The following is a 27,949-nucleotide window of genomic DNA, read 5'->3' as shown; positions in this document are numbered from 1 at the left end:
GTGACAAAACAGTCCCACTCCCAAGTAACTAAATTAGTATTAGCAGATGACCCAGATTTAGAGACTCAGCCACACCACGTGCGAACCACTCAGGGCTTAAACTCAGGCCTCCCCTGTGGCCTCAGGCTTCGCTCCCGCCTCTAAATTGGCCCCGCCCCGCCCCGCCCTTCCGCAGGCCCCGCCCCCAAGCCCGCCCCCAGGCCCCGGTTATTCCCAGCTCTCGCGAGAACGCATCCCGGAAGTTTCGGGGCCTGAGCCTGGGGTCTGAGAGACCACGTGGGCTGGGCTTCGGGGTGAGCGGCTGCCTCGGCCCCGCCGGAACCCGGGCAGTACTGGGCGTCATGGGGAAGCTGCGCCGGCGCTACAACGTCAAGGGGCGCCTGCAGGCGACCCCAGGCGCCTCGAAGGGCCCCCCGGAGCCGCCCCCCGTGCGGCTGGAACTAGAGGGTAAGGCGTCCGGGCCGGAACCTGGGCCCGGGCTGGCCTGCGCCCTGCCTCCGCGACTCTGGGGCGGGGGGACCAGGAGGAACCTCCTCTCCTCAGATGATCCAAAGAGTAGGACACAGTGACAGTCTGGTTTTAACTGTGAATTTGGGACAATCCCGAGGCTTTCTCGCCTGTGGAGTCCGGCACTAGTTTTTTTTAAGTTTTATTTAAGTTCTCTCCACGCCCAACGTGGGGCTCGAACTCTGAGATCAAGAGATCCCCGCTCTTCCGACCGAGCCAGCCAGGCGCCCCCAGCCCTAGTTTAGTAGCATGGGGATCGTGGGCAAGAAAATAAAGTAATCCCATCTATTTCTCTGGCTTCTATTATAATCTTATTGCCAGCGACCCCTGAATATGTTTTTTAGCCCAGACATTTCTGCTCAGCTCCAGGCTGCTTGACACTTCTGCTCAGACGCCCCCTCGTTAGTAGGAGCGCCCACTGTGTGCCAGGGTTTATTGTAGGAGACGTAACAGGCGGTTTTTTTGTTTTTCGTTTTAATCTCTGCCCTGCTGAGCTTAGATGCTTGTGGGAGGAGACAGCCAGCCTCTCCTAACTTTGTAACACAAGGACGGACAAAGCCAGAGGCTAGTGGAGTCAGACGCTGCCCACAGGGAGCACAGTTTTGACCTCAGGCGTCCCCCGAAAGCAGGACCACGTTCTGAGGGAGCGCTGTTGCAGCATGTACCCTCCCTACTGGCACCCCACTCCCTCTCCCCTGACCACTAGGATGCAGGTGCCCTGGCTCACGGAGGAGTCTGACACGTGGCGGGTGCTGGGCAGACAAGTTGAGAGAACAGTGCCGGGCCTGCACCCCCATTCCTGTGTGGGCATTCAGGGGGTCTCACACATGGGGCAGGGGTGCCCATGAGAGGTAGCACGGAGCCGCCCCAGAGAACATGGCATTAATGTGGACTCTGGTCCCTGGGCTGGGGGTTCAGGCAAGTGTGTCTTTTCAGATAAAGACACGTTGAAAGGAGTAGATGCAAGTAATGCACTCGTTTTGCCGGGAAAGAAGAAAAAGAAGCCTAAAGCCCCTCCTCCGTCAAAGAAGGAGAAGAAGCCTCTGACCAAGAAAGAGCGGAAAATGCTGCAGAAAATCTTAGAACAGAAGGAGAAAAAGAGCCAGGTAGGCCTGTTCTGACAGGGTCTGCACATAGCTCCCCACACTGGGGAGGGACGAGGTATGTGTCCCCCAACTTGATCTCTGCCGCATGACTGGCCGAACTTTCCGGAATGAGGGGCATGCTTTGTGTCTGCACAATCCCATATAGTAGTCACTAGGCACGTGTGGCTAGCATGGTTGAGGAATTGAATTTTTTATGTGATTTAATTTTAATTCGAATGGCTTCCTGTGGCTAGCAGCCCCCATACCTGACTCAGCTCCAGAGCCTTCAGACCCTCCAGGAGCTCTGTCGGTCTGGATGAACCCAGGTTTGTTGAGGCCAGATGTTCGTAAACTGGGGAGTCAGCCCATCAGCATGCTCATTTCTTCTTTATTTGTCCTAATCATCTTGTGTCACTTATTTTTTAACTTTATTCTGGAGAATTTCAACCTTTCTCCCTCCATACTTTTTTAAGGAATACATTTTACAATGGGAAATTCCAGCATCTGCAGAAATGGAGAACCTAATGCACTGAGCTCACTGGTACCTATCACCAGTGTCAGCAGCTGTCAACCCATGGTCCCCCGGTCATCTCCACAGCTGGCCACTTTCCCACCTCCTGGGTCAAAGCCTGGGTAGCATAAATCTGTATTTGGGTCCCGGAGTTGCTGAAAGAGAGGACCACAAACTGGGTGGCTCACAACAACAGGGATGTATTCTGTTGTAGTTCAGGAGGCCAAGGGTCTGAAATCAAGGTGTTGGGCAGGGCCCTGCTCCCTGTGTGGTGGCGCTCCCCAGCTGTCTCTGGTGGGAAAAAATATAGCGCAGGATTTTAAAAGGACACCCTTGTGGCAAAGTGAGCCTCCCTGTGCCAAGGGCTCTAGGGCCTGAGTAATATATACCTTCCTACCATCCAACTTGGGGTGGCCCCAGGCATTCTTGGCCTCTGGCCACGTCCCTCCAGTCTTGGCCCCTGTCTTCACATGGTTGTCCCCTCTCTGTGTGTTTTATAAGGACACTTGTCTTGGGATTTAGGACCCACCTGAATAATGCAGGATCTCACCTCGAGATCTTTGACTTAATTACATCTGAAGAGACCCTTTTTCCAAGTAAGATCACGTTCTGGGACATGGCATATCTTGTGGGGGGGGGCACTATTCAACCTCCTATGCATAATATTTTATCCATGTATATTTACAATTGTATCTCTAAAATAAGGACCATTTAGTACACCTAAATTTTTAAAAAATATCAAATATCCAGTAAATGGTCGAATTTCCAGTTGTTTCATAAATGCTCCCCTACCCCACCTCTTTTGTTTTTCCCCCCCTAGTCATTTATTTGTTGAAGTTAATTAGGTTGGTTGTCTCTAGAGTTTCCCATAGTCTGCATTTTTAAAACTTCATCTCTGTGGTAAACTTAAACACATCCCTTTGCCCTTCCAAATTTCCTGGAAATGGTATTGGGCTCTGGGGCAGTGGTGCGCGGCCAGGACAGTTTTGCCCCAGAGGACCGCTGGCCACATCTGGAGACACCCGGTGGAGGCATGAGACGCTGTCACATGGCCTACAGCGCACAGAACAGCAGGACGTTCTCTGGCCCACAGTGCCTACAGCACAGAGACCGAGGAACCCCCATCTGGAGACTTCATGGGATTCCCATTTGCCTTTCTGTCGAGGCCACCACCCAGGGTCCCCTGTTCGCAGCCCCGACACTCAGGCCCTAGAGCCCTTGGTACAGGGAGGCTCACTTTGCCGCAAGGGTGTCCTTTTAAAATCCTGTGCTGTGGGGCACCTGGGTGGCTCAGTTGGTTAAGCGACTGCCTTCGGCTCAGGTCATGATCCTGGAGTCCCGGGATCGAGTCCCGCATCAGGTTCCCTGCTCGGCAGGGAGTCTGCTTCTCCCTCTGACCCTCCCCCCTCTCATATGAGGCTCCATCTCATTCTCTCTCTCAAATAAATAAATAAAATCTTTAAAAAAAAAATAAAATCCTGTGCTGTATTTTTTCCCACCGTTCTGTACATGGTTTTTCCTTTTATTGATTGCAAAATACATAGACGTATAAAAGTGCATAAACATAATTTCAAGAGTAATAAAACTCCTGACCCGCTCACCAGGGGAAGGAGGCCACCTGTCCCTGCCCCCACGTGCTGCTCTCTTGAAGGCAGCGTGGGGACCCCTCGCTGGCACACCAGAGCCTCCCCTACCCTGTGAGACAGCTGGGGAGCGCCGCATCACACACACGGGCCCTCCTTTATTGGGTCTCCCTCGGATGGGTATCTGGATGGTGGATAATCCCTCCTGACACGCAGTGATGCAGAGACAGCCTGGTTCATGCAGCGCCAGACTCCGTCTGGGGGTAGAAAGCCCCCCCAGCTCACGGGGAGGCAGGACTGCCGCGCAGCACTTGTAACGTGACCTTTGGGTTAAAAAGACTAGTTGTTAGCGAGGCTGAAACCTGATGTAGGGTCTCGCTTCCTTTCCGAAGAGAGGGTCGTCCTGCCAGATGACTGACACACTCGTTTCCTTCCCCAGCGAGCAGAGATGCTGCAGAAATTGAGCCAAGTCCAGGTTTCGGAAGCCGAGCTGAGACTGTTCTACACCACGTCCAAGCTGGGCACTGGGGACCGAATGTACCACGGCAGAGAGTGAGTGCGCCGGGCCCTCCTGCCAGCGCCCCGGGGGCGAGCAGACATGCGCAGTGGCAGCGGGGGGAGGCCCGGACACTGCCAGAACCCCGGTGACACGCAGGGCTGCAGAGTTTCTCGGTCCAGCCACGTCGGGGGTTCCTGCGACGCAGAGTCCTGCGATACAGGTTTCCAGCTCTGGCACACACGAGGAGGCCAGCATTTGCTTTCAGGCGGTCAGGGATTAGGTTAGGCCTATCAGCAGGTTTTGTCGGGTTTATATCCTGTCACGAAGGCATTCAGGGCTTCCGCCAGTGTGTTCATCCAGGCTCCCGGGGTGGCCGCAACAAAACGCCGCAAACCCGGTGCCTTAAAACAAGGGAAATGTATCCTCTCGTGGTGTTGAAGGCCAGAACCCCAGCCGTCAGGGTTGGGCCCTTCTGGAAGCTGGAGAATTTCTTCCTTGCCTCTCTCCCGGCTTCTGGTGGTCTCCAGCAGTCCTGGGCATTCCGTCCTTGCCAACCTGACACTGAAGTTGGCTTGTCTCCTGGCGTATCTCCGTGTCTTCCTCGGTCTTCTCCTGTCTGTGTCTGTGTCTCTCTTTTCTCTCCTTGTGAGGACACCGGGCATTGGATTTAGGGCCCACCCTGATCCAGGATGCCCTCATTTTACCTTACTTACATCTGCAAAGACCCTGTTTCCAAAAGGGTAATATTCTGAGTTTCTGGACATGAATTCTGGGGAGGCACTGTTCAACCCAGAACAACCAACATTCGAGGAGTAGATGTCACATGAAAATCCAGGTTCGCACCTGGTCTTGAGCCGCACCAGCTGGCATTGCTGCAGGGCAGCTGAGCCTTACATGGAGCCCACGTGCCCCCCCTACCCTAGACCCGCCCCACGCACTGCTGTCTTACTCTTAGCCTTCTCCTTTAAGCATTGTGCATTTATGGCTGCTGTGGGTGCAAACTAGGTCCAGGCTCTCCTCCAGGTCCTGGGGGTAGAGGGGTGCACAAGAGTAAAATAATAAGTAAGCTTCTCTTAAGAAGCTTACATTCTAATGGTGGGGAGATGGACAATAATCAAATGACTCTGTCTATATCTAGTGCTGGCAGGCACTAGGCAGAAAATAAAGCAGGGAAAGAGGGTGGAGGGAAATGGGAGAGTCTCCCTCTTGGGTGACATTTGGGTCAAGTGAGGGAGAATGTATGTGCAGAGAGCAGGAATGGCAAGTGCAAAGGCCCTGAGGTGGGAAAGGGTGTGGCCTTTGGATCCTGACTTCTGTGGGGTATATAGCAACACAGAGCTGCATCAGGTCCATTGTAGGACTTTTGCGCCTGACTTTTGGCTGTCCCAGCAGGAAGTCTGACAAGATCGAAGCCCAGGGGCAGGAGAAGATCAGCAGCCTCAGCGGGGCCCACCGGAAGCGCTATCGCCAGGAGGAGGAGGAATCGGAGTCCTCAGTGGAGTCTGAACCCGATGAGGCCCCTGCCGCTGAGCTGGTGGAGACTGGTGCAGGGAATGGGAGCCCAGGGCCCAGTAGCCAACCCTGTCTGGCGGGGACTACCTCGGCACCTCCAGCAGTGGCCTCCACCCTGGCCAGGCCCCCGGCGAAGCCTGCCGTCTTCATTCCTGTGAACCGCACCCCTGAAATGCAGGTTTGCTGCTCTGGTGTTGGTGATCGGAGCTCAGGCTAGCACAGTGGGGGTCTGAGGGTGTGGAAGGGGGGGCATGCCTGATTCGAGCAGGTCACATCACCTCCTGTGCCCCAGCGGCCTCGCTTGGAATGGGAACAGCTGTACCGACCTGGTAGGGTTGTCATGGAAACGAGAGACGTAGGAGTATGTGCACCTGTTGCAGGCCCGGCACAGGGCCAGGGCTGTTGAGGTGGGTGCCAGCTGCTTCAGTCATCACCTGCTCACCATCACCCTCAGCCTCTGACTGTGGGTCCTGGCCCAGGGGGCCACTTGGCCAGACGAGAGCCAACGGCTGTGGAGTCTGTTGACCTGAAGTGGACAGCTGGTTCCACCACTTTCTAGCCCATTCCTGGGCCTCCCTTTCTTCATCTGCAGAACGGGGGGCGCAGGGGGCCTCCACCTCCATGCCCGAGTGTGTGCTGTGGGCCAGGCCCCGGGAGTGCGATCATCTGTAGCCTCCGGCTGTCAGCCCACCAGAGGATGCGGACATGGACCCCTCACTGTTGCGAACAGGGACGAGCCGCGTCGGAAAGGATTGGGGGCCATGAAGGAGGATAACAGGAGGGCCTGGGAAGCCATCTAGGGCAAGCACTAAGAGCCCAGCAGGAGCCAAGGAGAGGGACTATCCCACACTTAGAACCGCGGAGCCGAGTCCCTGAGGCAGGCGGCCTCCTGGGTCCAAGAGAGGCTGTTTCAGACCCCAGATTGTATTGTGGAAACCCGTGGGATGTGACCAGCTCCTTTTTTTTTTTTTAACGGGGAAAAAAAAAAAAGAACCGAAGATATCCATGCAGTGTTCTACGTAAGGATAAATACTGTTTATTGAAACTGGTTTCAGTTAGTTATAGGTAAATTTATGTGCTTACGTGTAGTTAGGGCAAGCTGACTGACTTTTTTTGAGAGAGTGTTTGCAAGCAGGGGTGGGAGAGGGGGAGAGAGAATCTTTTAAAGATTTTATTTTTATTTAGAGAGCACAAGTGGGGGGAGGAGCAGAGGGAGAATGCCAAGCAGACTCCCCACCGAGTGCAGAGCCCCACGTGCGGGACTCAATCCCAGGACCCTGAGATCATGACCGGAGCTGAAACCAAGAGTCAGACGCTTAACTGACTGAGCCACCCAGGTGCCCCTAGATTTCCTTCTAGGTGAAATCAGAGCCCAGTGCCATCTGATGGCTGCTGGTGGTGTGGGATTCTGCTTCACACCATCCTTCAGGGACCCGGGCTCCACCACCAAGTGTCCCTGCTGCCCGTCCCGGCATTGTCCCCTCTCTCTGCTTTTCCCACATACATGTTACCGAGCTATTTATTACTTAGGTTTACCTGGTTTTATCAAGGACATGTCCTTTTTTTCCCTGCGTTTTGCTTTTTTGTTAGTTTTCTGTTTCTGAGATTTATTTATCCACGTTGATGCATGTAGCTGAAGTTCATTTGTTCGGGGGGTTTATTTTTTCCCCCTGCTGTGTAGTATTCCACTGTGTGAAAAGAGCACAGTTCAAGTATTCTTCTCTCGCAAGTATTCCTTACACGTGCAACATTTTCTCTTGGGCAGTGTTTGCAAACTGAGGGTCACGGCTGTCATTGGTCATGAGATGACCAGCACTTTTTGTCTTTGAAGCAAATAGAATAGAAATAGAGTAGAATTTTTTTTTTTTAATTAGCATGTGAGCATGCTTCACATAGTGAAGGTAAACAGGAATTCTCAAAACTTTTTCAGTATATGATACAGTTGACCTTGAACAGAACGGGTTAGGGGCACTCCCCGCGCAGTCAGAAACCCACATTCAACTTTGACTTCCCCAGAAACTTAACTGCAAATAGCCCCGTTGACCGGAAGCCTTATCAGAAACATGAAACAGTTGATTAATAGTGTTTTGTGCATTATATGTATTGTATAACGTATTTTTACAACAGAGTAAGCTAGAGAAAAGATGTTATTAAGGAAGTCATAGGAAGAGAAAACACATCTATCGTTCTGGACTTTTTTTTTTTTTTTTAAAGTAACCTGTATGCCCAACGTGGGCTCGAACTCATGACCCTGAGATCAAGCATCGGATGCTCTCCTGACAGCCAGCCAGGCGCCCCTAGTCCTGTACTTTATTTATAGGGAAAATATCTGTGTGTAAGGAAGCAGACCCGCGCAGTTCAAACCCACTTTGTGTTGTTGAAGGGTCAGCTGTACATGCGTGTGCGTGTCTGTGCACACGTATGTAGTGTCACCACAAAATGTGTTCTGTGTGTGGGTTGTAGGAAAAAGGGTTTGAAAGTCACTGCTCTGGGGTCCCTGGGTGGCTCGGTCGGTTAAGCACCTGACTCTTGATTTCGGCTCAGGTCATGGAATCAAGCTCCACACTCAGCAGGGAGTCTGCTTGTCCCTTTCCCTCTGTTCCCCCTCCCTAACGTGGGCGCTCGCTCACATGCTGTCTCTCTCAAATAAATAAATCTTAAAGAAAGTCACTGCTCTGGAGTACGTGTCTAGGGGAGGAGTTGCCAAGTCGCACATCCTTGACTTGGATAAAATTAGCGCCAGGTTATTTACTGGAGTGATCATATATAAATGACCCCACCCGGCTCCCCGCAACAGCCGAGACTGCTGTGTCTCGGGGGGCTCCTCTGCACCGGCCAAGCCGCCCCCAAGAACATCCGCTCGGACACTGAAGGCCCCCACCCACATCTCTGTGTCCTGCGGGCTATGGCCCTCTGTCCCTCTCCTCAGCGGTCAGGGGCTCACCTGTTCCCCTGTGGCAGGGCGTCATTGACTTGCTAGAAAGGCTCACGGCATCTGTGTGCCCACAGGCACCTTTCCACAAACTGCGTCACCCTTCGTAGTCCTGCTGACGCCGTCTGCCATTCTGCAGGGGACTCCCCCCGCCCCCCCCCCCCCACCTTCCCTGAGCACTGACTTCGTCTCTTTCGCCAGGAAGAACGGCTGAAGCTCCCCATTCTTGCTGAAGAACAAGTGATCATGGAGGCGGTGGCCGAGCACCCCATCGTCATCGTGTGCGGGGAGACCGGCAGCGGGAAGACCACGCAAGTGCCACAGTTTCTCTACGAAGCAGGCTACAGCAGGTGGGGGCTGGCCGCAGGGTCCTCCGCAGGGTCCTCTGCGGGTCCCTCGCGGGACAGTGGAGGTGCGATCCCCAGAAGTTATTCCAAACATGAGCCCCCACGGATCTAGTCCTGGCTCTGCCGTTTGTGTGCTGTGTGGCCTTGGGCAAGCTGCTTACCCTCTCTGGGCCTCTGTTTCCTCAGCTCTGAGATGAGGACAGCCATGGCACCCACTTCACAGGTCATGTAGACGGAATGAGGGAATTTGTGTGAAACACTTACATCAGTCCCTGGCATGTGGGGCCCTCATTTGCTAATGTCACCTCCTGTTGGCACTTTTGACCCGTGTGTGTCATGGGTCCCCAAGACCACCCAGCTTCATGGATTTGCTGGGAAGGTTCAGGGGACCCAACCTGTAGCTGTACGCATGAGAGTGATTTATTAGAGCAAAAGAGCACAGAACCCAGCCAGCAGAGGGGAGAGGCGCGTGGGGTGAAGTCTGGGGGATCCAGGCACAGCCTTCCAGAATCCTCTCCCGGGAGAGTCACACAGAAGCAGCAAGTTGTGACAACATGTGTGAGGAGTTGTCACCAGGGAAGCCTAGTAGAGATGGAGCACCGGAGTGTTTGTTGGGGTCACCTCGGCACCCTCTGCCTGGTACCTCCCCAAGTCCCAGATGCCCACAAGGAAAGCAAATGGTCCGGCATCAGCCACATCGTTTGTGCAAACAGTCCAGGCACAGGACCGGGAGTCCTCCCGAAATTCAGATCCCACACGCCAGCCACCACCAACCCAGTACACAGACCTTTCTCAGGAGAGCAGCCGTGGGCCTGCTGCATTAACTGTTTTCGGCACAGCCTGGAATCCAGCCCCTGTCCCCTTGGCAGGTTCTGTGTCGGGACAAGCACGTGCTCCGCTGGCTGAGGGTCTGCTCCCCCCAGGCCCAGTTCTAGCAGCCGCTGCCTGGCTTCTGCTGGGCTGCGACCAGCGAAGCGTTTGTGTGCTGACCGGCGGGCTGGTCCCTTTTGCTGTTCAGCTTGTTTGGTGCCCGTCCCATCACCCCTGGAGAGGGCCGCTCCACACCCCAAATCCTGACATGGACCTGCGTGTGACTTTGGGACGGACGAGCGGGCCCGCACACCGCTGATGTGTTGTGCTCTCCCTCCCCCAGTGACAACAGCATCATCGGCATCACGGAGCCCCGCCGAGTGGCCGCCGTGGCCATGTCCCAGCGAGTGGCCAAGGAGATGAATCTGTCACAGAGGTGAGGGCTCTGCCTCCCGGAGGAGGGCTCAGGGTGGTCCTCTGGCCTTGCTCGTGGGCCCTGTCCGTCCCGAGGGTGCTGGGTGGGAGTGTTGCTTCCTCAGCTGAGTACAAGGAGACCCTCGTGCAAGAAGGCTTCCCACACTCTGGACAGCAGGACCTTCCTGGGGAGGGGGCCACAGAGCAAGGACCAGGCAGCCAGGCCCTGGCGCTCACATCATGCACAGCGTGCTGAGGACCCTGACGGGTTCGGGGGCGGAGCAGAGTGGCAGGCGGCCAGATGCGGGCAGGCAGTGATGAGTGCTGGGCATGGGCGAGTTAATGTCAGGCGAGGTTCCTGAGTGCAGACCCTGTGCTACATACAGTAAGCCTGTCGGACGGGCTTCGGCAAGTACAACACTTGCTCGGGAATGGCTCGGGGCCGTGTTTAGAATGCACGTGCCTGGGCCCCAGCCTAGACCACGGTATTCCGGTTCGAAGGGGTAGCTCGTCCAGTGTGGTCTAAAATTGAGAAAGTACAGAAAAACAGAGAGTTCCCTTCATCTGCCTTGTTAGTGAATATTTAGGGAGCGGCACCTGCTGTGTACCTGGCCCCACCCCGGACTGGCATGCGAGTGGGGAGCCTTGTTCTGTTTGCCTGGTGGGGGTGGGTGAGGTGCCCCCAGCATGTTTCCTGTGGCTCCTTCTAGACTTGTAGGCACAGATAAGCAGCTATGTGCATCTCTCTGTATTTCTTCCTGTCTGACTTTTACAGAAATGGTTCCTACTGCCCACGCCCTTCTGTGTCCTTCCTGTTGCATTGAGTGGTATATATTTGAAAATACCAATACATACAAAGCTGCCCTTTTTTCTTATCCTTTTTAACTTCTTATTGTGGACATTTTAAGCATGGACAGAAGTAGAAAGACTAGGGAAGGAGCCCCCGCAGACCCTAAACCCAGTTTCAGTGATTGTCAAGTCATGGCCAAGGTTGTTTCACCTGTGGGGCCCCCCCGCCCCCGACAGGGGTTTAGAAGCCAGTGCTGGCTGCGGAGAGTTCATCTCAAGGTTCCACTGTGTGGGGCTGCAAGATCAAGACTCTGTTTTATTTATTTTTTTATAAAAATAGGGAACACAAGCAGGGGGAGTGAGAGAGGGAGAAGCAGGCTTCCCGCAGAGCAGGGAACCCAATGCGGGGCTCGATCCCAGGACCCTGAGATCATGACCTGAGCCGAAGGCAGACGCTTAATGACTGAGCCACCCAGGCACCCCAAGACTGTGTTTTATTTTTTGAGATAAGGACTCTTGAAAGACTTGTAAATACCCTTACCCTAGCTAAAACTGGAGGAACTCTGGAGCGTCCTCACGTCCACGCTCTCCTAAAAGGTTTTCAGAGTTGGTTGTTCAAATTGCGCTCCAGCCGAGGTCCGTGTCTGGTTGGCGTATCCTTCAGAGGGCTGTGACAGCCCCCTCCGCGTCACGTTGGTGACAGAGCGGGGGCCAGGTAGCGTCTGTGCCTTGCTGGGGGGAGCTGCTGGGCCAGGCCTCTGCTGTCTGCCTTGGTGTGGCCACTAAGCTGCAGCTGGTCAGGGCCTTGCCCGCCCTGAGCCGGAGCCTGTCTCTGCAGGGTCGTCTCCTACCAGATCCGATATGAAGGAAACGTGACCGAAGAGACCAGAATCAAGTTCATGACGGATGGCGTGTTGCTCAAGGAAATCCAGAAGGTTGGTCGCTCATCTTGTCTCACAAAGCAAGGCCGATGAGCATGGGGTGGGGAGTCCGCGTGTCACCGTGCGAGGTGAGCAGTTGGCATGCCGACCGCCGGCAAAGCACCACACGGCGCGGCGCCACTGTGTGACCGTGGGCAAGTTACTTAACCTCTCTGAGCCTCAGCTTCTTGATCTGCAAGCCTGTACTTTTCTCATATAATTGTTTCGAAGCAGAAATTTTATGACGCATGGAAGCACCTTAGCGTAACACCTAGAAGGTGCTCCTTACACGTAAACTCACGTTGCTGTGATTTGGTTCACAGACTCTGTGCCTCAGCCACATGCGTACCGCTCCTTGCTGGCTGTGTGACATCCACCTGGGCAGGGACCTCTGGGGAGGGCAGAGGTGACGCCTGTCTCTGCCAGGACACCAGCTGGGGTCACCCAGGAAGGTGGCTGTGAATGTGGCTCCGGTGTGGTCGAATACGGCTGCTTTACGTCTGGCGTACGCTGTCTGGTTGCCCTCGGTCCCGCCCGCCACCTCCTCGTTTCTGTTTCCTGCCTGCCCTCCCTGCCCTGCAGGCATCTGGATTTGGTAGCTGGGCTCTAATGCATGGTAGCTGCCCTTCCTTCAGCAATTTCTCTGCCGGGTTCCGGGCCCCAGGCCATGCACCTTACAGATGGTGATTGTCATGGAAACCTCGCTGTGACCCCGTGAGGTGGGTCCTGTTGCCCCATCTTACAGATGGAGAAACGGGCACAGGGAGGCGAAGTAGCTTGCCTGAGGTCACGGACCAGGTGCTCCAGGATCCATGCGAGCTGTGACGGGCTCCTTGAGGGGGAGCTGTGGGGTGTGAGTGACCCTGGAGCGGCTCGGGCCCGGGCTGGCAGGCCTCACCACGCTGCCTCTCCCCAGGACTTCCTGCTGCAGAGATACAAGGTGGTGCTCATCGATGAAGCCCACGAGAGGAGCGTGTACACGGACATCCTCATCGGCCTCCTGTCCCGCATAGTGTCTCTCCGGGCGAAGGTAGGGCAAGGGGGCGGCGGGGAGGGGAGCCAGGGAACCCCCCGAAGGCCAAGGGCGGGGCTCCTGCACCTTGTCGGGAGCATGGGCTCCCTGAGCCCAGCGCCAGGACTGTGGCTCTCCATATCAACAGCCCCTGTGGGACTCCACCCTATAGAAATCTAGCCTTGTGAGCTGCTGCCCTTCCCTCCGTCACCGAGTCTGTCATCCCCCAGAGGCACGTGCCGCTGAAGCTGCTCATCATGTCGGCCACGCTGCGGGTGGAGGACTTCACCCAGAACCAGCGGCTCTTCCCGCAGCCACCCCCGGTCATCAAGGTAGTGCCCGGGCCAGAGCCTCGGGCTGGCGGGGGCAAGCGGGGCCTGTCGGCGTTGACAGTCGGACGCCTGGTTGGAGGAGGCTGAGCACTTGGGGGGGGAGCCCCTCTCTGCTGGTGGATGCCCCACTCTGGGGAGTGAGTGCTGGGAGGCGTTAGGGAACTGCTCGTGCTGAGCTAGAAGCTCTGAGGTTGGACAGGCCAGGGAAGGGGGAGGCACCAGGCCGCGGCGGAGGCTCAGCGCGCGGCCCTGGTGCCTCCTTGGGGTGTGTCCCAGGTGGAGTCCAGGCAGTTCCCGGTGACGGTGCACTTCAACAAGCGGACCCCGCTAGAAGACTACAGCAGCGAGTGCTTCCGGAAGGTCTGCAAGATCCACCGCATGCTGCCAGCAGGTGAGGCCTTGGGGACCAGAAAGGCCGGACCTTCGGGGCGCCTGGGTGGCTCAGTCGTTAAGCGTCTGCCTTCGGCTCGGGTTATGATCCCAGGGTCCTGAGATCGAGCCCCGCATCGGGTTCCCTGCTCGGCGGGAAGCCTGCTTCTCCCTCTCCCACTCCCCCTGCTTGTGTTCCCTCTCTCGCTGTGTCTCTCTCTGTCAAATAAATAAATAAAATCTTAAAAAAAAAAAGAAAGGCCGGACCTGCCCTCGAACCCCCGGTGTGCAGGCTCGGGGTTCCGGGCCTCCCGGTCACTGCTCTTTTCCCGTGGGGCACCCTTCCCCTGGTGGTGGACCGTCCGTAACATAAGCTTTACATCCTAACTGTTTGTAAGTGTGCAATCCGGTGGCATTTCGGGCGTTCACAACACAGGCAGGCTCCGTTTGCTGTGCTTGGCTTTACTGGCCTCCACAGACACTGCATTTTTTTCACAAACTGAAGGTTTGTGGGCAACCCTGAATAATCAAGCAAGTGTGTCCGTCCTGTTTTTCCAACAGCGCTAGCTCACTTCCTGTGTCAAACATCCTGGTGATTCTCGCAGTATTTCAAACTTTTTCATTATCACGTTTGTTACAGCGATCTGTGGTCCGGGATTACGGCTTGCCAAAAGCTCAGGTGACGGTTAGCAGTTTTTAGTAAGAAGGTATTTTTAGTTAAGGGGTAGGAGTTGGTTTTTAGAAGTGATGCTATTACATACTTAATGGGTTACAGCGTGGCGTCCACATAGCTTTCATAGGCCCCAGGAAAGCAGACATATTGGCCGTATTGGGGTGGTCTGGAAGCAGACCCGCAGCGCCCCTGAGGTGTGCGTGTGCGGTGCAGCCATCCCCGCCATCCCTCTGCAGAGCGTTTTCGTCACCACCGGCAGAAGCTCCATCCCCACTAAACGCAAACTCTCCTCCCCCTCCCCTGGCCCCCACCATTTGACTTTCTGTGTCTCCACCTTCACCCATCCTGGACGTTTTATACGGACGGACTTAGGCGATATGTGGGCTTCCGTGCCTGGCTTCTATCACGGAGCATCTCGTCCCTGAGGTTCATCCATGTCGTGGTGGGTGTCCGCGCGTCACTCCTATGTGTGGTGGGACCACGTTCTGCTGTGTGGATGGGCCACATCCTGTCTAGCCGTTCACCAGTTCGCGGACACTTGGGTGGCTTCCCCCTCCTGGCTGTCGTGAACAGAGCTGCCATGAGCATCCACGTGCGGTTTTGGGCTGCGTCCCTCTCTCCTGGTTTCCTGGGCTCACGCCGAGGAGTCGAGCAGCCAGGTCGTGCAGGAGCTCTGTCCAGCTCCCCGTCACACGTCCCCCGTGTGGGAGGCCGCTGTCCGCTGTTCGTCTGCGTCTCTCAGGGCTGCTGTGACCGGCTCTTCCTCACGCCCAGCTCTCGGCAGCCTGCTCCGGGAATGCACGCATAGCAGAGGAGTCTCGCTCTTTCCACAGGCGGCATCCTGGTGTTCCTGACGGGGCGGGCAGAGGTGCACGCACTGTGCTGCAGGCTGAGGAGAGCCTTCCCACGCCCCAGACGCAGGCCACCAGGTAACCGGCAGCGCTTGGCCCTGAGAGCCGGCGGGTGGTCAGCCTCCCTGTGTGAGAGCCGGCGCCTTTGCCTGCCCAACCATTCCCCGAGGAATGGCCAGCGGTGGGCGCCTGGGTGGCTCAGTCGGGGAAGCGTCTGCCTACAGCTCGGGTCATGATCCCGGAGTCCTGGGATTGAGCCCCGCATCGGGCTCCCTGCTCAGCAGCGGGTCTGCTTCTCCCTCTGCCCCTGCAGCTCCCTCTGCTTGTGTGAGCACATGCGTGCACGCATGCTCTCTCGCCCTCTCTGTTTCACTCTCGCAAATAAATAATTAAAATCTTTAAGAGAAAGAAAGAAATGGCCAGCAGTGCAGCGACCTTACTCTGGACGGCGAAGAACAGAGTCCTTGTAGCCGGGGTCTGGCCTCAAGGTGTCTTCCTCAATCTGTTCCTCTTGCAGAGAAAGAAGATCAAGAAGATTCAGTAGAGGAAATGCGGAAGTTTAAGAAGTCAAGGACAAGGGCAAAGAAGGCCCAGGCGGCGGTACGTAGAGGCTCGTGTGGTAGGGGCAGGTCGGGGCTCTGAAGCGGCCTTGTTTCTACAGTGGCTCACAGCCCCATGAGGCTGTGCAGAGGCACATTTAACTAAAATGAAATAAGATTAAAATTCAGTTCCACAGTCGCATCAGACATGTTTCAGGGGCTCAGTAGCCACCTGGGGCTGCTGGTGACCGTATTGGGCACATGGGGTCTGAAACATTCCTACCATGGAAGGGAGTTCTGTTGGATGGTGTGGCTCCAGAGCCCGCAGGGTGGGCTGTGATTTGAAATGTTTAAGGTTCCCTGTGCTGTGGGCCAGGAGGAAGCTTCTGGAAGGCTGGCCCTGAGCAAGGCCTGTGAGGATCTCTGGGAGGGCAAACAGAACAAGGACACGGGGTCCCTGGTGTTGGCTGTAGAACTGGGGAGGGGGGGTGCTTTCCCCTGGTGTCCCCACGTTGTCATGGATCCATGGGTAACAGCGTTCTCATTTGGAGGTCACTAACCCCCCTGCTGCGTTTAGGACCTGCCAGGTGGCACTCTAAGTGCCTTCTGAATGTTGCCTCGGTCCTCATGGCAGGCCTGCGGCCGTGTGCAATGAGTCCTATGGTTATCCCGAGTGTTAGGGCAAGGACGGTTGTCAGAGCTGCCCGAGGCCTCATGGCTCATGGGTGGGGGGATGGGGCCTTGTGCTGGAACGCGCTTGTCTTTCCTGCCTGTGACCTGCGTCTCCTGCAGTCTGTGGTTCTGACGTCTTGTTTGCCGTAGACATTGCCCCAGATCAGTTTGGACAACTACTCGGTGTTGCCAGCAGGCGAAGGCGACGAGGACAGGGAGGCAGAGATGGACGAGGAGGAGGAGGAGGCCCTGGGCTCCGACCTTGACCTGGACTTGGGGGATGACGAAGCAGACGGAGGTGTGGCCTGGCGGAGCCCCTGCTCACGCTCCTTTGGTCATTCACTCGGCCCATGTCTGTTGAGCGCCTGCTGTATACCAGGCCCTGTTGTTAGGCCCAGACGTCTTTGTCTTGAGCCTCAGGAGATCTGGGCTTGCTGCCGCTTTTTGCCTACTGTTTGCTGAGCTCCTTCAACTGCCTGGCAAAGTAGACCCTCAGATATTTGTAGTGTTGATTGTAATGGGGGTGCTCAGCTTTGCTGGGTAAACGCAGGCCTCAGGGCTGGCTGGGAGGGCTGCCCAGTTCTGGGCCCCCTGTTCGGAGATGGGTCCAGGGCTGCATGCGGTCTCCGGAGGGCATGAGGTGGGGAATGCCCAGGTGGGAATGCCTGCCAGACTCATGGCCAGACTTCCGAGAAGGTGGGCATTCCCCACCTGGATCAGGATCATGGAGCCTCTCAGACTGTGACCCAGACTGTGCTCACCCACTGTGCTGGTCTGGAAGGTAGAGGCCCCTGGCAGCAGGCAGGACAGGTCGGGGGGCGCTGGGCAGCCTGAGGAGGGCACCTGCCGTGGGCGTTTGGGAGTGGCAGCAGGCCTGTGCTTTCCCTGCAGGTGAGCAGCCGGACGCCTCGCTCCCCCTCCACGTGCTCCCACTCTACTCTTTGCTGGCCCCAGAGAAGCAAGCTCAGGTAACAGCGAGGGGCCTCGGGAGGATGCTGGGTGGATGCTTGGCTGGGGGCACCATCCTGCCTCTTGGGGGCACCTCCTCAGGGCATCGAGAGAAGGGCAGGGCAGGCCCTGGGTTGTCCTTGTCATCAGATCAGCACCCCGTTTTAAAAGGGTGTTGGGATCTCTTTGGAGGACAGGAACGCTTCCCTGCATTTATGCTGAGGAGCGCTGGGGCCCGAGGCAAGGAGAGGGCTTGTCACCCTCGCCACCTCTGGGGTCCCACCCAGCCTGGCCTGACTTCTCTGTGATCAAGAGAAATTTCCTGGCTCCCCCTCCGACCCCCACCTGCATGTGTCGCACAAATTCTTTCCTGATTCTGGTGGTTTTTGGCTGCTTCCCCTCCCCCACAATCCCAGGTCTTCCAGCCTCCCCCAGAGGGGACGCGGCTGTGTGTTGTGGCCACCAACGTGGCCGAGACGTCCCTCACCATCCCGGGCATCAAGTACGTGGTGGACTGTGGGAAGGTCAAGAAGCGGCACTACGACCGTGTCACCGGCGTGTCCTCCTTCCGTGTCTCCTGGGTGTCCCAGGCCTCAGCTGATCAGCGGGCGGGCCGAGCGGGCCGGACAGAGCCGGGCCACTGCTACAGGTGGGCTTCCCTGGGCCTCTCCAGTGATGGGGGAGGGGGGCGGGGAGTCACCGTGCAGCAGCCACCACCAGGGACAAGGAAGGGGGGGTCCCCTCCCCAGTCCACAGCGAGTGCCGTCCCACTGGAGACAGTCCTTGGGGTCTCTGCGGGGCCTCGTTGGCACTCGGACACTTGTGTTCTTTCTTTAATCTGACCCCGAAGTAGACACTTACTTTTAGTGGCTTTCTTTTTGTTTTATTTTGCGACAGCTTCATGGCGGTGAAGTTAACCTACCAGAAATGTCGCCGTTCTGGGGGGTGTAGTGTTCTCGGGGTGTGCAGCATCACCCAGCCCGTACCCAACGTTCTCATCACTCCGAAAGAGGCCCGCACCCCCCTCCCGTCCCCACTCTTGGGCATGTGTCTCCATCTCCCCGGGTCCGTCCCTGGGGAGGGGTTGCTGGGTCCCGTGGCCACGCTGCCACGCTGGGTCCTGCAGCGGCTACACCGTGTGGCGCTCCCACCAGCGCACGAAGGTTTTCCCTGGTTGCCCCATGTTCTCACTGACACCTGTTATTTTTCCATGTTTTTTAAACCGGAAATGTGCCGTGGTGATGTGCTGCGGTCCTGGTCTGCGTGTCCCCGATGGCTGGTGACCCTGCACGTCTTTTCCTGTGCTTATTGGCCATTCGTTGGTGTTCTTTGGAGAAATGCTTTTTCAGATCTCTTATTTTATTTTTTTTTAAAGATTTTATTTATTTATTTGAGACATAGAGAATGAGAGAGAGCAAGCACATGAGAGGGGGGAGGGTCAGAGGCAGAAGCAGGCTCCCTGCCGAGCAGGGAGCCCGATGTGGGACTCGATCCCAGGTCTCCAGGATCATGACCTGAGCCGAAGGCAGTCGCCTAACCAACTGAGCCACCCAGGCGCCCAGATCTCTTATTTTTTAACAGGGTTATTTGTCTTTTATTGTTGAGCTGAGTGGGTTCTCTTCCTAATCTGGACATTAGATCCGCATCAGAGGTGCCATTGACAAGTGTTTTCTCCCAGTCTTTGTCCTGTTGCTAATTTTCGATAGCTTTATTGCTGGTTTTGTTGATACTGTTTTATTTATTTATTTATTTTAAAGATTTTATTTATTTGACAGAGAGAGACACAGTGAGAGAGGGAACACAAGCAGGGGGAGTGGGACAGGGAGAAGCAGGCTTCCCGCTGAGCAGGGAGCCCGATGCGGGGCTCGATCCCAGGACCCTGGGGTCATGACCTGAGCCGAAGGCAAACACTTAACAACTGAGCCACCCAGGCGCCCCTGTTGAAATTGTTTTAAATGATGAAGAAAGGAAATTGAGAAATCGTGCACAAAAACCTAGTGAGAACCGACGGTGGTTGCTGTTTGCCAGGGACTGCACGCGAGGCGCTGCTCTCCATCCCCCACGTGGCGGCTGAAACATCCTCCCTGCCCTGGGGGTGCACCTGCTGCTGAGCCCCAGCCGCGGGAGAGGAACACGCGGTAGGGGCAGCATACCTGCTGGCCTCCTCAGTGGCCAAGTGGAGACCCACTGCTGGGTGGCTTGCTGAGTTCCCCTTTTATTTATTTCTACAATAATTCTGTTATCGTTGGTACCTGTCCCGGCCCAGGCTCTATTCATCTGCGGTTTTCGGTGACTTTGAGCGGTTTCCTCCTCCTGAAATCACCCGGAGGCCTGTTGAAGACCTGATCCTTCAGATGAAAGCACTCAACATTGAAAAGGTCAGCGGCGGCCCCAGCCCTGCCCGCACCCCACTGAGCTCCCAGTGGGTGGCCCCCCACCCCCACCCCGGCACAGGCCGGCTCCCGAGACGCAGGGAACCCCGGGGCTGAGCCCAGCAGTGCCTGCCCGGCCGCCTGGTGCTCTCGTACGGGACACCGCGTCAGCACATGCCTCTGGGGTCTCCCAACCCCCGAGACCCCCTACTTCCCCAGGGCCGCACCCCTCCAGCACGCAGAGGGCCTGCCCACGGCACAGAGGGCTGTCGTCGTCCTGGGGCGCACAGAATGTTCTGTTGACACAATCCTCTGCCTGACGAAGCAGCATCCTCACATTGCCCCATCCAGGGGTCCCCCGCCTCTCTGCTGCTCCCGGGGGGTGGTGCAGGCAGAGCGAGCCGAGACCCTGGGCCCATTATTAGTCTTTCCCATTCCTTCCTCCCCAACCCCAAAGTTTCTATGGCTCCGTCTGTTTTGGACATTTCATATAAACGGAATCATTCCTGTAAATGTCTTCAGGGGTCACCCCCGTTGTGGCATGTGTCAGTACTTCAGTCCTTTCCGACTGAGTCATGCTCCCATCGTGGGCCCAAGCCGGGCCACCTTCTGTGTAGCCGTTCATCTGTCGATGGGCATCTGGGTTGTCTGCACTCCCAGCCGTTAGGGACAGAGCAGCTGTGAACACGGCTGTATGCGGATTTACTAGATGAGTTTCTCAGGTGCCACTGTCCCTGAGCCCGGTCCCTCTGCCCCTCACCATGTTCTCCTGTGGGCACGTGCACCTGTCTGTCTCCATGCTCACTCCCTTCCAGCTGAGGCAGAGCCCTTGTCGTGTGCTTTCTTGGTCTCTGTGGCCAAGAACAGCCGTGCCACACATTAGGTGCTCAGTAAGTGCTTTTGAGTACGCAGATCGTGTGAATAAAAGAAGGAAGGGGACATTTGGGCTTCCCCTGGCTCATAGACGTGGAGAGTGCCTGGGGCTGTGAGTGGTCTCAGGACAGGTGCAGGAGCACTGTCCTCCTGCTAGGCCTGCCATGCTGCCCCTTGTGGTCGCTGCTTCTCTGCGTTCACGCTGTCCCTGCCACGTCTCCCCCTGCCCAGGTCATCAACTTCCCCTTTCCAACCCCTCCCTCCGTGGAGGCCCTCATTGCTGCCGAGGAGCTGTTGGTCGCGCTGGGTGCCCTGGAGGCACCCCAGAAAACAGAGAGGTAGGTGGGGCGGTGGGGTAGGGGGTGCCGAGAGCCCAGCTCCCAGCCCGTTCTCGGCCCTCTCCCTCCTGAGCTACCCTGAACACCAGGGCCGCTTAGCTGCGACACCCCCCCCACCACACACCCCTGTCGTCCAGCGTGAAGCAGCTGCAGAGGTCCCGGCTGAGCTGCCCCATCACTGCACTGGGCAGGACCATGGCCACGTTCCCCGTGGCGCCACGCTACGCCAAGATGCTGGCACTGAGCCGGCAACACGGCTGCCTGCCTTACGCCATCACCATTGTGGCCGCCGTGACAGTCCGCGAGCTGTTCGAGGAGCTGGACAGGTGAGCACTGGGGGCCCCGCTCAGGCCGGTGGGGGCTGCCCCGCGCTGAGCGGTGACCGGGAGCCCGGCCTCCGGGGGAATAACTGGCACGTCGGGTGGCCTCATGCTAGTGCCCGTCCTCCCCGAGCCCAGCAGCGACGTGATCCCTGCAGAGCTCTGTCTTCATTTCTGGAGCCCGCCGAGCGTGTAATGGCTAGGAGCCCAGGCTCTGGCCCACACCACCTGGGTTCAGATCTCCCTCTGCCACTCCGGGCTCTGTGGCTTCAGGGCGGCGACTTCACCTCTCTGCGCCTCATCTTTCCCATCTGGAAAATGGGGGTGAGACGTTAATAATAATGGAGTTGTTGTCAGGGTTAAAGTAGTTAACACAAACTAAGGGCTCCAAACTGTGCCTGACGCATACCTTAGTCCCGGTGTCAGCCCTTCTTTACGGGTTGGGGAACCGTGATTCACTTACCCAGGCTGCCCTCGGTGGACGTAATGGCGGCATTCAGGGTTTTTTGTTGTCACAAAAGTGGTGCAGCCACATGTGATGATTCTGTGGTTGCTGGAGTCTTTCTTCGTTATCAGTCTAGACGTGGAATGGTCGGCTTAGGAGACGCGCACATTTGTAATCTCCTGGGCTGCAGGTAGTGCCTTTTGAGCCCAAGACCTTAACCGTCTTAGTCGGTGGCTCCCCCAGGCATTTTCTCTGCCCCGAGGGCGGCCAGGCCGGCAGCCCAGGTGGTATGTGTGTGTGTGTTTGCAGGCCTGCGGCCAGCGACGAGGAGCTCGCCAAGCTGAAGGACAAGCGGGCCCGGGTGGCCCAGATGAAGAGGATCTGGGCGGGGCAAGGCGCCTCTCTGAAACTCGGAGACATCATGGTGCTGCTGGGTGCGTGCCCCCTGCGGCGTGGGGGGGTGGCGGAGGTCAGGCAGGGCTAGGGCAGGGCAGCAAGCGAGTGCACCCCTCCTCCGCAGGTGCTGTGGGAGCCTGCGAGTACTCTGGCTGCTCACCCCAGTTCTGCGAGGCCAACGGGCTTCGGTACAAGGCCCTGTTAGAGACCCGGCGCCTGCGGGGCCAGCTGACCGCTGCAGGTAACCGTCCGCCGTGTCAGCCTCTGGGGACTCCCCAGGTCCCCCCATCTCGGGCAGCACCCACCAGAGAACTTGACTATTTTAATGATTAAAGTTGTTTTGAGCAGCATTAACCACATACCACTGATCCCCATTATCCACAGATTCCACGTTTACAAATTGACCTACTTACTGAGACTTAGTATGACCCCAAAATCAGTCCTGACCCCTTCTTGGACACCTCCACAGGGAGGGGTAAGGTGCACACTCTCTCCGCTGAGGCTGTTCCTCAGTTTGCTCTTTTCTTTAGTAACATCCCTCTTCGTCACCCTCTGTCCCCAGGACAGGCCTGGACCTGCTGCTCGCCACATCTTCCCAGGAGCCCCTGGGCCCCCCATAGTCTCATCCTGGGGCTCCCCCCTTGCACCAAGTGGACTCCCTTTTGGGAGTCAGGGAGCAGATGACAGTGCGGTCCCCCACTTTCTGAGCCGGTGGAGACCAGACCTAAGGGAAGCTAGGTGCGGGAGGCAGGGCCTCCGGCGGACATTGGAATCTGCTGGTCTTCTGCGTTCTGTCCTTGGGCCTGCTTCCTTTCTTTTTCTTTCCTTTTTTTTTTCTTTACATTGAACAACATATGTTTTGCCAAAGATTTTGTAGAAAATACAGAGGAGGTTTATATAGCGAATCTTAGAAACAATCTTCCTTCCAGGTCTTGAGCCTCTTGTTCTTCTCCCTGCTGTGTCCCCCTCTGAGCTGCAGGGCTCAAAGCCCCCATCTCCTTTCTCCCCTTCCTAGGTGTCCCCACAGCTTCAGACCCTCCTCCCCCTCCTCCCCCCTGCAGAAGGGTGAGGACCCACCTGATCTCAGGCCTGGCTCAGCAGTGCCTGCAGGAGCTCCAGAGGCGATGGTCTTGCCTTGCTGTGCACACTCGGGGATGACCCACTCATCGGGTCCCTTCTGGGCACACATGCTCTTGCACTCAGGTCAAGGGGGAAGTCCCATGCGGGCCCAACAGGTTCTCCCTTAGCAGCTCCCTCTGCTGCCCGCTAAGGAATTGGGGTATTTTCCTAAGGGAGAGAAGGACGTGGATTTGGGGCAGGCAGCTAGCTGTGCCCTGCTGAGGGCTTCGCCTCCCCTGGCAGCCTCAGTAGAGAGGAGCCAAAGTGAGCAGGCAGCCACGTCTGGAGCTCCACGTTGAGTGGTGTGAGGCCTTCCAGAAGGTCAGGGTAGAGGCAGCCCCGGGCTCCGCCGTCCTCACACCTGGCTCTCCCCGCAGTCAATACCGTGTGCCCCGAGGCCGGGCTCTTCATGGACCCCAAGATGCAGCCTCCATCTGAGAGCCAGGTGACCTACCTGCGGCAGATCGTGGTGGCCAGCCTGGGCGACCACCTGGCCCGTAGGGTACAAAGTGAGGACCTGCTGGACGACAAGTGGAAGAATGCCTACAAGGTTGGCCCCGGGCGCTGCACCAGGCTCCCTGCCACCCCGCCCTCCCCATCTGTCTGGCGTCCTGCCAGCCTGGGCACTCAGCCCTCCTGGCGAGGGGCTGCTGGGGGCCCCCTCCTCCTCACACATGAGTCCCTGCAGCCTCTGGGAGAGTCCCCACCAAGGATCAGGGTGGGGTGTGAGGTGGGGTCACATCTTCCTTTGGGTCTTAGCTTTGCCCCCAATTTTGTTTTTGTAACTGCTTATTTGAGAGGGAAATCATATATGCTACAATTCCCCATTTTAAGGTGTGCAGTTCAGTGGTTTTCCGTCTCCACAGAGCTGTGCGGCCACAACCATAGTCAGCTTCAGAGCATCTTCTTCCTCCCCCAAAAGACGACAGTGCCCGTTAGCAGTGGCTCCCCGTTTCCTGCTCATCTCCCCACCCCGTGAATCTGCTTTCTGTCTCTATGGATTTGTCTGTTCTGGACGTTTCACGTTAGCGGTTTGTGTGTGGCTTCTCTCACGTGACACCACGTCGTTCAGGGTCATCCCTGGCCGCCTGGGTCAGCACGGCAGCAGCAGGGCTCAGTGCTGCTTGGCGTACAGATCCGCCCCACGTGCGTGTCCGCGTCCAGACCACACGCTCTCCCGCCTTCAGGCTGACTGCCTAATGGAATTCGCGTGGGTTAATCTCACTGGTGTTTGCACCTCTCCTAGACTCATACTCTCCTTCTCTCGGCAGACACCTCTCCTTGATGACCCCGTCTTCATCCACCCCAGTTCCGTCCTTTTCAAAGAGCTCCCTGAGTTTGTGGTCTACCAGGAAATTGTAGAGACCACCAAGATGTACATGAAAGGTAGCCAAGCTGGTGGCCGGCCCCTCGCCTGACCCACTGCGGCTCCGTGAGCTGTGTCACCAGGACCCTGTGGGGGGAGAACCTGGGCGCCCCTCCCGTGCAGCGGTGTCCGTGGCGACCCCCGGCCCTCCTCTTCCTGGTTCCCAGGCGTTTCAGCCGTGGAGGTCCAGTGGATCCCGGTCCTGCTGCCTTCTTACTGCCAGTTCGACAAGCCCTTGGAGGAGCCGCCCCCCGCCTACTGCCCGGAGAAGGGGCGGGTAATCTGTCACCGGGCCAGCATGTTCTGTGAGTCAGGGTGACTTCCTGCCAGCCTTGGGCGCCAGCAGACACGTGGTCGCACGCCATGGGCCCTGGAAATGCAGGTCACAGGCCGTGTCACCTCAGGCCTTCTGCCTCTTTGCTGGGTGGGACCCGGGGCCCAGGGACAGGACTAGGGGCCTGTGGGGACCCAGCCCAGACCCTCGCTCATGGGCTCTTGCCTTCCAGATCGTGTCGGCTGGCCACTCCCTGCAGTGCAGGTGGATTTTCCGGAGGGCATTGACTGTTACAAGCACTTCGCCCGGGTTCTGCTGGAAGGGCAGGTAGGCAGCCCAGCAGCTCCCCCGGCCCCTTGCCTGGTGCCGTGGGCAGAAGGTGAGCCAGGACCCCTCACCCTGGCCTGTGGTCTCTCCTCAGGTCTTCCACAAGCTGGCCTCCTACCGGGGCTGTTTGCTGTCCAGCCCTAGCACAATGCTGAAGACATGGGCCAGGTAGAGGTTTCCCCCCGGGGCAAGGGTGGCGGATGGTGGGGAAGGGGGCTGTATTAGTGTGAGAATTTATTCTCACAGCCCTGGAGGCCAGAAGTTGGAAGTCAGGGTGTCAGCAGGGCTGTGCTTCCTCTGCATGCTCTAGGGGAGGATCCTTTCTGCCTCTTCCAGCTCCTGGTGCATCCAGGCATTCCTTGGCTTGTGACCACGTCCTTCCAATGTCTGCCTCTGTGTTCAGGAGGCTGTGTCTCCCTGTCTCTGGGTTTTCTCTTCTTATAAGGACACCAGTCACTGAATGTAGGGCTCACCCCAATCCAGTATGAGCTTCTAAGTAATTGCATCTGCAAAGATCCTCTTTCCAAATAAGGTCACATTCTGAGGTTTTGGGGAGATCCTGGTCAGCCCCATTTTGAGCTCCAGGTTTCAGCAGGAGGCATCCTGTACCAGAAGCCCTGGGGGCTGCCTGCCAGCTGAGCACAGACCCCCCCCCCCCATCCCAGTAACCTTCTCCTCCTCCTTATCCCTGCCCCTCCCTTTTGCTTTCTTTCTACCCATGGCCCAGCTCCAAGAAGACACCTCACCCTTCCTAAGGCACCATCCTAGATGGTGCAGGGGGCTTGACAAGAGCAGGCAGGCAGGCGTGCACGTGCACCAGCATTCCCTGGGACTCGGGGTGGGGGCATGGGGCCAGGTGCCCCCTGCCGAACAAGTCATTCACCCAGCAGGCAATCTGGAGCACCTGCTCTGTGCCAGGCATGTCCTCGTGCTAGGACGCGAGCACAGCCCCGTCCCTGTGGAAGCTAACACCAGAGAGAATGTAACTAGGACAGATGGCATGTGGGGCCTGGGCTACAAAGGGACAGAGCAGGACATCTGGTGGAGTAAGTTTGGTCAGGGGAGTCTGACCAAGCAGATGGGGAGGGGGTAAGGCTGTAAGCAGAAACATGGAGGAAGGTTCTAGGTGGGATGAGCAGCATGTACAGTAGCAGCCTGGGTGGGAGTACTCAAGGATCATGAAGAAGGCCAGGGTGGCGGATCAGAGGCAGCAAAGATTCAAGTGTGAGAGGAGATGAGGTTGGAGGGGTGATAGAGTCTAGATCCTTCTCTTTGGCCAACACCCCCAGCATGACAGAGGCAGACCGTTCACCATCCTAGGTAAGGCTGCCCTGGCAGTGGTACCCGCCCCTTCCCACAGCTTCTGGACACAGTGATGCCCTACAGCCTGCGTCCCCACCCACAGGCTGCAGCCCAGGACAGAGAGTCTCCTGAGAGCCCTTGTTGCTGAGCGAGCCAACTGCCGAGAGGCCTTGCTAGCTGCTTGGAAGAAAAACCCCAAATGTGAGTGTGGCCAAGGGGTTGCGAGTGGACAGGATGGGACCCACCGAGGCATTCGAGGGTTGGTGGGAGGATCTGCCCTGTAGCAGGCAGCCGGGTCCAGAGCCACTCTGACTGTCGTCCGTCCTGCCCCCTGTAGACCTGCTGGCTGAGTACTGCCAGTGGCTTCCGCAGGCCATGCACGCCGACGTCGAGAAAGCCTGGCCCCCCACCTCTGACCGCTGACCTGAGGCCTAGCTGCAAGGCGGGGGGCTGGTCTGGGGAGCCACGGGGGCTGGCAGTGGCCGCTTTCTAGCCTGGTCATCCTGGTCTGTGCACCGCTCCCAAGAGGTGGGTCAGGCCTCTGGAAACCTCGCTCATCTTGGATACAAGACATCTGGACAGCTTGCTGCTGCCCTGGGCAGTCTGACCCCGGGGGGCTTTTTTATAACTATTTATTATGTGGCGGAGAATGGTTTCACCTCACATGCCGCTCTGGGGACGACATTAGTCCCTCGCGGAGCAGCAGGGCTGGAGAACGAAGCGGCGGCGAGCAGGAGGGTGCCTACGGTCCCTTCCTCTGCATCCCCTCCCCAGCGGGGGCGGTGCTCCCTTGCCGCGCATGTCGCTGTAATAAATCTCAGCTGTCAGAACAACGGTGTGCAAGTCTAGCAGATCTCTGAGTGGGCATGGTCTAGGGGACACCGCCCACCCCCCACAGGCACGTATGGAAACTGGCCTGGGTGGGTGCTCGCCCAGCTGTCCACCGGGCCTGTAGGGCTTGATGCCATCTCCCTCACCCGGGTGTTTGTCCTAAATCAATTTGTTCTGATATTATAGTATAAATGCATAAACTCCATTAATGCAAATATGTAAATAAAACAACAGAGGTACCTGTTTAACATTCCCAAATTACTCACTTTCTCCACAGACTGGCCACTAATCCCAGTGTACCCCCAAACCAGAAAGTATCCCCTACTCTCCCCACATTCAAGCCATCTGCAAGTTTTGTGGGCCCTACCCCAGAATATGTCCAGAGCCCCCTCATGCTCCCCAGCTCCACACCCAGGATCTCAGATTCCTAGCCCCTGCCCAGCAGACCTCCAGCAGCTTCTGCCTGGCCATGGTGGTGACTTCCTGGCTGGTCTCCCAGCGTCCACCTGCCGGCCTATGGTGTGTTCTCCACATGGCAGCCAGAGGGAACCGTGTAACACCTGCATCTGATCGTGTCATTTCACATCAGGCCTTCTGGAATCTTTGATGATAGAATTCAAGCCCTCATACCCTCATTCACCAAAGTCCGGGCACAGAGCTTGCTTTCTGTCCCTTCAACAC

The 27,949-nt window shown here is 57.1% G+C and overlaps 1 protein-coding gene across 1 annotated transcript; it reads left to right on the top strand.

Moving 5' to 3' along the window:
- Positions 1-235: 235 nt before the first annotated feature.
- Positions 236-27,421, top strand: DHX37 (DEAH-box helicase 37). Its single transcript, XM_021698527.1, has 27 exons — positions 236-447; positions 1,444-1,613; positions 4,126-4,238; positions 5,578-5,875; positions 8,831-8,979; positions 10,130-10,222; positions 11,828-11,924; positions 12,826-12,939; positions 13,152-13,253; positions 13,530-13,644; positions 15,129-15,224; positions 15,664-15,746; positions 16,508-16,655; positions 17,249-17,325; positions 17,722-17,954; positions 19,572-19,683; positions 20,782-20,888; positions 21,026-21,214; positions 21,963-22,087; positions 22,174-22,290; positions 23,546-23,718; positions 24,440-24,554; positions 24,702-24,839; positions 25,041-25,135; positions 25,230-25,303; positions 26,541-26,638; positions 26,775-27,421. The coding sequence occupies exons 1-27, from the start codon at positions 342-344 to the stop codon at positions 26,858-26,860; spliced, it is 3,423 nt and encodes a 1,140-aa protein (XP_021554202.1). The 5' UTR covers positions 236-341; the 3' UTR covers positions 26,861-27,421.
- The last annotated feature ends 528 nt before the right edge of the window (positions 27,422-27,949 follow it).

Source organism: Neomonachus schauinslandi, chromosome 14 (assembly GCF_002201575.2).
Source record: "Neomonachus schauinslandi chromosome 14, ASM220157v2, whole genome shotgun sequence".
NCBI lineage: Eukaryota > Metazoa > Chordata > Mammalia > Carnivora > Phocidae > Neomonachus > Neomonachus schauinslandi.
This window is presented reverse-complemented; position numbering and strand designations above follow the sequence as displayed.

Excerpts from the sequence above, each read along its gene's own strand:
- DHX37 (XM_021698527.1), top strand. The coding sequence starts at position 342 with ATGGGGAAGCTGCGCCGGCGCTACAACGTCAAGGGGCGCCTGCAGGCG. Across the intron at positions 4,239-5,577 it reads CGAATGTACCACGGCAGAGA|GAAGTCTGACAAGATCGAAG; the intron begins GTGAGTGCGCCG and ends CTGTCCCAGCAG. Across the intron at positions 5,876-8,830 it reads ACCGCACCCCTGAAATGCAG|GAAGAACGGCTGAAGCTCCC; the intron begins GTTTGCTGCTCT and ends CTCTTTCGCCAG.